Source organism: Danio rerio, chromosome 9, assembly GCF_052040795.2.
Source record: "Danio rerio strain M-AB ecotype USA chromosome 9, GRCz13ab, whole genome shotgun sequence".
In the NCBI taxonomy this organism is placed as follows: Eukaryota; Metazoa; Chordata; class Actinopteri; order Cypriniformes; family Danionidae; genus Danio; species Danio rerio.
Window position 1 is genome coordinate 56,687,535 of NC_141029.1, and position 9,109 is coordinate 56,696,643.

The window sequence follows — 9,109 nt, forward strand, 5'->3', positions numbered from 1 at the left end:
TTGGCGTTTCTGTGTGGAGTTTGCATGTTCTCCCTGCGTTCGCTTGGGTTTCCTCCGGGTGCTCCGGTTTTCCCCACAGTCCAAAGACATGCGGTACAGGTAAATTGGGTAGGCTAAATTGTCCCTAGTGCATGAATGTGTGTGGATGTTTCCCAGAGATGGGTTGTGGCTGGAAGGGCATCCGCTGCATAAAAACTTGCTGGATAAGTTGGCGGTTCATTCTGCTGTGGCGACCCCGGATTGATAAAGAGACTAAGCCGACAAGAAAATGAATGAAGGAATGAATGAATTCTGTCACGGATGGTTGCAAGAAAACAGACCTAGTTGCAGCAATGAACAGATTACTGACAAAATAAGTTACAAGTAGACAGACAAGGTCCAAACAGTACGGGCAACAACACAGGGAAGCCAGTGGTAGAGACAAGATGGTACTAAAATGAACAGCCAGCCAGGAGTAGCAGCAACAGAGGTCAAAACCAGAGCAAATCCTGGAGCAATCCACGTAAACTTCAGACTGGCAGACCAGGGAGGTCAGGACACGGGATATGACTGGAAAATTATAGGACACAAGACAGGACTGTAAACAGGCAGCAAAAATATGCAATAAAACTAACTAAAATCTAAAATCAAATCAAATATAAATACTAAAAGAGAGAAAGACGGACTTGGGCAATCTGATAAAACAAAACTGAAATAAAGACTTCTAGAATCTTAAAGAGAGTAATTAAACAAATCATACAACAACTAGTAATCAACACTGATAAGTCTGGAACTGACAGATAAATGGAACAACAATGGTTCTAAGGATCAGTGATGTGACGTTGTGCGGCGAGGCTTCGAAGCGTGTGTCAAAACAAACGATACATCTCGCAGTGAAGCAGTGTAGCGGAGCTTGATTCGTTTTGCCATCATCATGTGATCAGTGACGTCCGACGATTCATTTTCGCCTATACCCACGTGACTGCTTCCAATTTTGATTCAAATGTTTAAACTTTAAATTTATTAAATTTATAGCGAGAGATTAGACGTCGATTACATACATTTCTACTGTTTCAAGCACTTCACCGGTCCCACACACCGGTAATTGAACTAAAATACAATAGTAATGTAAAGTGAAAAGGTTTTGAACCATATTTAAGTGTATTAGCATATTGTTTTTTTACAACTCTCTTTAAAGAAAACCACTGCATATCATATTATAGTGTTTAACGGAGGCCAGCTGACGAGTGCATCCCGAAAGCCTCACTCACATAGCCTCTGTCACGTTTAGCGTGATCAAAAAAATATCAAAACAGGAACAAAAGATTGCGGATTCAAGTGGAGATTTATTTACAGTGCAAAAAACATAACAAGGCGTTCAAAGTACAAATAAACCACAAAATCAGAAACTAAAACAGAGAGAAGGCTCAGGAAACAAAACTCGAAAAACTAGACTAAGCAGAAATACAAAAACACGATCAGGAACAAAAAACTAAGAATATCAAACTTACTGCAGGACTGGGAACAAGACAGGCAAGGTAGACAAACGACGCGATCACAAACATAGGTGGAATGGTAGAATGTATAGTCCAGATAATCAACGGTAACACAAAACAGATGTGATGACAGGTCAGTGTAGGTGTTCCGGTGTGTGCGCGGGGCATGTATGAAAATGTAGTTTTTCCTGGGGCACTGTAGCGCCTACAAAGTCCTAGAGCACTACAGCGCCCTCAGGTGGTCACAGACGGATGTGACAGCCTCCTCCTTAGAGCATTCGCCTCCCATGCTGGAATCACTGGTTCGACTCCCGCTTGGAATGAGTGGGTTGGTGAAGGACTAGTTGGAATCATAGACTGTAAAAGACTGGAATACAATAAATGGAAATAGTTTTGAATACCTTTGATTTTACTACAGTCATCGGTGGTGTGATGTTACATAACTTATGTGTAATAAACTACAGTAATTGAGTAGTTTGTTTATATTTCTGTTGTTGTATTACTACAGGAGTGAGTTGGTCAGTTGTGAACATTTGACATTATTGCAACACAATGCTTTCCTACACTTTACCCAGAAGGGGTCTGTCATGACTGTGTTTGTCCACCAGATGCCACTGTAGTTCACCAGCAACCTCCAGCGAACTACAGTGGCTTAAGAACTACATTTCCATACATTCTTTCGCGCACACACCTGGTCTGTCATCCACACTGATTTACAACCACAGTTGTCTCCGTTCTCTGTTGATTACCTGGACTATATATTCAGTCATTCATCCTCTGTTTGTCAGTTGGTTGTTGTTGTCTTTGGTATGTTGTTCCTGATCCTTGCTCTTGTATCTTGTTATAGTCTAGTTCGAGTTTAATCTGTCTTAGTTTCTTGTTTTGTTTGTTTATTTGTTATTTTGTTACTTTGTACTTTTGTATTTTTTGTCACTTTCACTGCACTATACATCGATTAAACTGCACTTGGATTCTACACCCGTATTTGTTCCTGTTTTGATTACTCTAACGTGACAAGGCCCTCATCGAGCTCTGATTTAGAAAGCTTCAAGTAACATACCTTTTTCCGATACAATTGAGTCGAGTGCTTCACTGGTTCAGAAAGCTTCATTTCTGTCACGTTTCAGGATTAAAACAGGAACAAAAACGGGTGTAGAATCCAAGTGCAGATCTTTAATGTGAAAGTGCAGCAACAGTGACAAAATCCAAAAATCAAAGTAACAAATTAACAAAATAAACAAACAAACGAGCAACTCAAACAGATTAAACTGGGACTAGACTTTAACACTAAGACAAGATACAAGAGCAAGAGCTAGATCAAGATCAGGAACAACATACCAACAATGACAACGACCAACTGACAAACAGAGGATGAATGACTGAATATATAGTCCAGGTAATCACAGAGAACGGAGACAGCTGTGGTTGTAAATCAGTGTAGATGAGAGACCGGGTGTGTGTGCGAAAGAATGTATGGAAATGTAGTTCTAAAGCCACTGTAGTCCGCTGGGGTTGCTTGTGAACTACAGTGGCATCTGGTGGACAAACACAGTTATGACATTACCCCCCTCTTAAGGAGCGGATTCCAGACGCTCCTAAAATAGTCCTGGGGGGGCGAAGCAGAGGAGGAGCAAGGGGAGGTATGGGAGGGCCAGATCAGGGAGGTCCGTGGTTCAGGTGCCCTGGCAGGAAGCCAGGGTGCAGCAGGGAAATCCGTCCCAAACCGTGGGAAGGACCACCAGGGAGGGGCGGGAGGGGTGACCCATGGATGATGCAGCAGGAGACACAAGGCAGGGGGCCCCAGGAGAGCCAGCTGGAGAGGCAGCTGGACAGGAGCCGGCGGGACTGGAGGCGGCCAGACAGGAGGCAGCCGGACAGGAGCCGGCGGGACTGGAGGCAGCCGGACAGGAGCCGGCGGGACTGGAGGCAGCCGGACAGGAGCCGGCGGGACTGGAGGCAGCCGGACAGGAGCCGGCGGGACTGGAGGCAGCCGGACAGGAGCCGGCAGAGCAAGGAGCCAGAGCGAGGTCGGCAGATCAAAGACCCGGACTGGAACAGGCAGGGCATGGAGCCGGACTGGGGCCGGCAGGGCATGGAACCGGACTGGGGCCGGCAGGGTAAGACATCTGGGAGGTGCCGGCAGGGCAAGACGTCTGGATGGCGTTGGTAATGCCAGGAGCCGGGCTGGGACCGGCAGGGCAAGGCGCCGGGCTGGGGCCGGCAGGGCAAGGAGCCGGGCTGGGGCCGGCAGGGCAAGGAGCCGGGCTGGGGCCGGCAGGGCAAGGCACCGGGCTGGGGCCGGCAGGGCAAGACGTCTGGGTGGCGCCGGCAGGGCAAGACGTCTGGGTGGCGCCGGCAGGGCAAGGAGCCGGGCTGGGGCCGGCTGGGAAAGACGTCTGGGTGGCGCCGGCAGGGCAAGTTGTCTGGGTGGCGCCGGCAGGGCAAGGAGCCGGGCTGGTGCCGGCAGGGCTAGACGTCTGGTTGATGCCGGCAGGGCAAGGAGCCGGGCTGGGGCCGGCAGGGCAAGGAGCTGGACTGGGACCGGCACTGAGCTGCGCTCAGGGGCTGGAGCCGACACTGGCGGGCGCTCTGGGGCTGGAGCCGGCACTGGCGGGCGCTCTGGGGCTGGAGCCGGCACTGGCGGGCGCTCTGGGGCTGGAGCCGGCACTGGCGGGCGCTCTGGGGCTGGAGCCGGCACTGGCGGGCGCTCTGGGGCTGGAGCCGGCACTGGCGGGCGCTCTGGGGCTGGAGCCGACACTGGCGGGCGCTCTGAGGCATGAGCAGTCCTGTTCCTACGCCTCCTCCGTCTGGTGGTTTGAGAAAGAGGAAAAGCGTTGTCATCAGGAGAGGGAGCTTGCTCTGGAGCTGGAACCGACACTGGTGGGCATTGTGGGACTGGAGCAGACACTGGGGTTTTATACAGATCCAGAAGACTCTCCAGAGGCTCTGAGAAGGGTGGTCTCCGGACAGGCCGACGCGGATAAGTCCGCAACTCCAGTCCAGCCTCTTTTCTCCTTCCCTTGGATAAATCTGCTGGCCCCAAAAATATCCCTCTTTGTTGCTCACCACTCAGGCCTCCCTCCTGAGGGTTCTCCTCCTTCAAAGCAACAGAGAGGGGAGAGCCGGAGATCAAAAGAGCCACCTCGATGAACCGATAAAGGTTCCAGTCATCCTCATACGGTGGCATGAGGGAGCGGACTGGTTCCAAAAGTCCTCCCCGAAAGAACATCATAAGCAGCATGTCACTGTAAGAGCTCTTTGGGGCTAGCTCCAAAAACTCCTTAACGTAACGCTCGATAGAGCGGTTACGTTGTTTTATCAGCACGATCACATTATCTGCTGGATTCATAGTTGATTTGGTCGTTCTGTCACGTTTCAGGATTAAAACAGGAACAAAAACAGGTGTAAAACAGGTGTAGAATCCAAGTGCAGATCTTTAATGTGAAAGTGCAGCAACAGTGACAAAATCCAAAAATCAAAGTAACAAATTAACAAAATAAACAAACAAACGAGCAACTCAAACAGATTAAACTGGGACTAGACTTTAACACTAAGACAAGATACAAGAGCAAGAGCTAGATCAAGATCAGGAACAACATACCAACAATGACAACGACCAACTGACAAACAGAGGATGAATGACTGAATATATAATCCAGGTAATCACAGAGAACGGAGACAGCTGTGGTTGTAAATCAGTGTAGATGAGAGACCAGGTGTGTGTGCGAAAGAATGTATGGAAATGTAGTTCTAAAGCCACTGTAGTCCGCTGGGGTTGCTTGTGAACTACAGTGGCATCTGGTGGACAAACACAGTTATGACACATTTCACCATCACTACAAAGTATAAAAGTAAACTAAAGATTAGAACACACAAAATTAAGTAAACACAAGAAACAAACAAAAGAAAGTAGTAGCTAGTGATGTGACGTTGTGCACAGAGCCTTCGAAACATGTATCAAAAAACGATACATCTCGCAGTGAAGCAGTGTAGCGGAGCTTGATTCGTTTTGCTATCATCACATGATCAGTGACGTCCGAAGATTCATTTTCGCCTATACCCACGTGACTGCTTTCAATTTTGATTCAAATGTTTAAACACCCTCATGGGTTAGTAAAATTTATAGCGAGAGATTAGACGTCGATTTACATACATTTCTACTGTTTCAAAGCACTGCACCGGTTCCACACACCAGTAATTAAATTAAATACAGTAGTAATGAAAGGTAAAAAGGTTTTGAACCATACTAAAGTGTATTAGCATATTTTTACAACTCCCTTTAAAGAAAACCACTGCATATCGTATTATAGTGTTTAACGGAGGCCAGCTAGCGAGTGCATCCCGAAAAGCCTCACTCACATAGCCTCCTCCTTAGAGCATTCGCCTCCCATGCTGGAATCACTTGTTCGACTCCCGCTTGGAATGAGTGGGTGGGTGAAGGACTAGTTGGAATCATAGACTGGAATACAATAAATGTAAATACTTTTGAATAACTTTGATTTTACTAGTCATCGATGGTGTGATGTTACATAACTTATGTGTAATAAACTACAGTAATTGAGTAGTTTGTTTATATTTCTGTTGTTGTATTACTACAGGAGTGAGTTGGTCAGTTGTGAACATTTGACATGATTGCAACACAGTGCTTTCCCACACTTTAACCAGAAGAGGTTCTCGTCGAGCTCTGATTTAGAAAGCTTCGAGTAACGAAGCTTCAAATGACTTTTGTGTTCGAATCCTGACAAATACTCCAAAATCATGATTTTATGTATTTTAATAATGTTTCTGTTTTATGGTGTAGTCGAGATCGGATACAGCTGCGGATACGCCATCAATTTAGCATCAGTTTGTAACACTGTAAAACAATAATGAATATGTTTACAGGACTGTGATGGTTGGGCTTAGGGTTTGGGGAGACGTTAATAAAATACGATAGGAAATTTAATGAATAATATAGATAATTCTTGTTAACTTCTGGCCACAACTGTGTCTGATCTAGCAACAACCCTGCTTTATGACCAAAACAAGACATATTCATTCACAAAGTGTATATTATGTCAGACCAATGTTTAAACGAAACGATACAAGAACAGAGCCTGAATTCGAACCCACTATCCCCGCATGGAAGTCAGAAACCCTTACTGCTCCACTAAATCACTTGGAGGTTCTAACCTACAAAATGGGGATTAATACCTCAATTTGCTCAACTGTTCTTTGCTGAAGCCGTTGCAAGGCAATACAAAAAAAATGCCCACTAGGTGTCACTGTAGAGTGGGGTTTGAAACGTTTCGAAGCTTCGACACATTTGCTTAGACTGTTTCAGTGTTTCATGAAGCCTCGGTTTGCCCACCACTATGGTTCAGAAAGCTTAATTTCACAACCAAGGCTCATTGTGGAAACGTAGCCCCGCGGACGTTTCTGGAGACTGCAAAATATCCCGGGAGGTACGTATTTGTGCAGTTTTTGTAAATCCGCGAGAGGCAGCTGTGCGCGCTCTTTTGCGTCTCGAATGCAATGTTCTTGCGTGAAAAGCTGCCGGAGGCCGCTGTCGAGCGACCGTCTGTCCGACTGACTGACTGAACAATCGACTGGGCGGCCGACCAATCGGCCGACCCAGCCACCCTCCTCCTCCTCCTTCCCTAAACCCAAGCTATGTTTTACAAAAGCCGTCCAGAAAGGAAAAGCAAAAGCCCTCCTCCGATTTTGACCACGTTTTCGGATTTCTCCACATTCTTGCCCCGTCACAAACTCGTTGGCTTTTATTTTTTGGATTATGTTTTTCATCTTACCTGATTTCTGGAACCGCTCTTCCCCTGAGTTGAACCCAGTCATCGCCACGGCCGGCTCTTCCTCCTCCGGGCCTCCGCTCCGCCGACATAACACTACGAGCTAAGCAGACAAACAGGTTGCTGCGGGAAAGCCCTCCGCACGGAGCCGTCGAAAAAGAGGAGCGGCATCACATCGCCCCATAGCGTTTGCTCGAAAAAACGAAATGCGGCCATACAAACCTCCGGCCACGTAATTTTCGCTCTCCAGAAGTGAAGTTTATGTATAAACAAATTTCGAGAGGATCACGTGCTTATGATTGCTAGCAGCTGACCCGCATTATCCAATTCACTACTATCCAATCAGATGACTCCTAAACTACTATAAATACCCTGGGGTTTATTCCATTGCTATCTTCGTTTTGAAGAGGCAGCTTCACCGTAGCTAGCTCCGTTGAAGAACCTACTCTAAACCAGCATGGACAACCAAAGCATCTACAAGCTATCTCCTACCAGCTATCACCTACCAGCTACAATCTACCAGCTACCATCTACAAATTACCAGCTATAATCTACAAGCTACTAGCTATAATTTACAAGCTACAATCTACAGCAGCAACAACAACTGCAGCAACAACAACTGCAGCAACAACAACTGCAGCAACAACAACTACTACTTCAAAACAACTCCAACAATTGCATCAACGACTTCAACAAACGTCAAACCTTCCACCTCAATGCATCCGCTGTGTCTTCAACCCTATTCTCCAGCAAATGACAGCCAAAAACTCCAAAGCCATTGCAATGAAACTGAACCATTACCTTTTTCCTAGCGGTGCACATGCTATGCACATGAAGGGAAGCTTTGCAAAATAACTTTACCAAACATTTAGACTAAAACATTTATAAATCTTTTGAATAACAAGACTAGTGTAAACAATGATTTTAACTAAAGATACTCGCCTCTTGCCCGTCCACTGATCCATAACATCTAACAGCTTGTTTGCCGGAATGTTCAGCAAGCAACAGCTCAAGCCATAAACAATGGTGAACTTGATCAACAAAATGGCCGCCGGGCTTTTTCACCTTTGGCACGCTTGACTGGCTCTCCTTCAAGCCAATAGCTGTAAGGAGAAGCTTCACCACCCAATAAGCTCTCTGGAGAAGGTCCTGCCCTCTCTCTTGACTCTGTTGCAAGTCTTATGAATGAATTTGGACCAGACAAGCTTGTGAATGAAGTTAAGATACCAACAAATGTTATTCATGGATTAAAGTAAAGCCAATTACTAACATTCCATTCACAGTTTTACTAAATGGTGACATCGCCCTTGAAATCTTATAGAGTTCAGAGTTCGATGTTAGGAATTAAAAAAAAAAAAAAAAAAAAAAAAAAAAAAAATTAATAAATAAATTTAAAAAAAAAAAAATAATAAATAAATAAATTATACACAGAGCACTGGGGTCCAATTACACTAGACCAGTGACTCATTTATTCATACACTAGTGTCTTACGTAAGCTTATAATGGCAAGTCAGTTGGATGTGAAACAGCAACAAACAACTTCCTGATTGGCTGCTATGAATAGGAGGACATTTCTGACAACGGAACTTCAATAAACACTTCCAGGACCACCAGACAAACCATACCCCTTATCCTCAGCTCTCCATCCAGTTGCCATTCTGTGGGGGGATGTATGCTCACCTCTACCATCCTTGCACGTAGCGACATCAAGCTATCAGACCATGCATTAATAAAAAGACCATGACATTTGGCTGCAGAACCTGACCCTCATCCAACCCATTACATTTTATATGCTCTTCAAATACAATCACACTCTACATAAAGGATGCATTTCCACTCACATAGCTC

The 9,109-nt window shown here is 45.8% G+C and overlaps 1 protein-coding gene across 1 annotated transcript; it reads right to left on the bottom strand.

Annotated features, from left to right (window-relative positions):
* Positions 1 to 2,628: 2,628 nt before the first annotated feature.
* Positions 2,629 to 5,298, bottom strand: LOC147842476 (uncharacterized). Its single transcript, XM_087268541.1, has 2 exons — positions 3,367 to 5,298; positions 2,629 to 3,320 (listed from the first exon to the last, which is right to left on the bottom strand). Exons 1-2 carry the CDS (start codon positions 4,822 to 4,824, stop codon positions 3,132 to 3,134), a joined length of 1,647 nt encoding a protein of 548 aa, XP_087124667.1. The 5' UTR covers positions 4,825 to 5,298; the 3' UTR covers positions 2,629 to 3,131.
* Positions 5,299 to 9,109: the final 3,811 nt, after the last annotated feature.

Excerpts from the sequence above, each read along its gene's own strand:
- LOC147842476 (XM_087268541.1), bottom strand. The coding sequence starts at position 4,824 with ATGAATCCAGCAGATAATGTGATCGTGCTGATAAAACAACGTAACCGC. Across the intron at positions 3,321-3,366 it reads CTCCTGTCCGGCTGCCTCCA|TCCCGCCGGCTCCTGTCCAG; the intron begins GTCCCGCCGGCT and ends GGCCGCCTCCAG.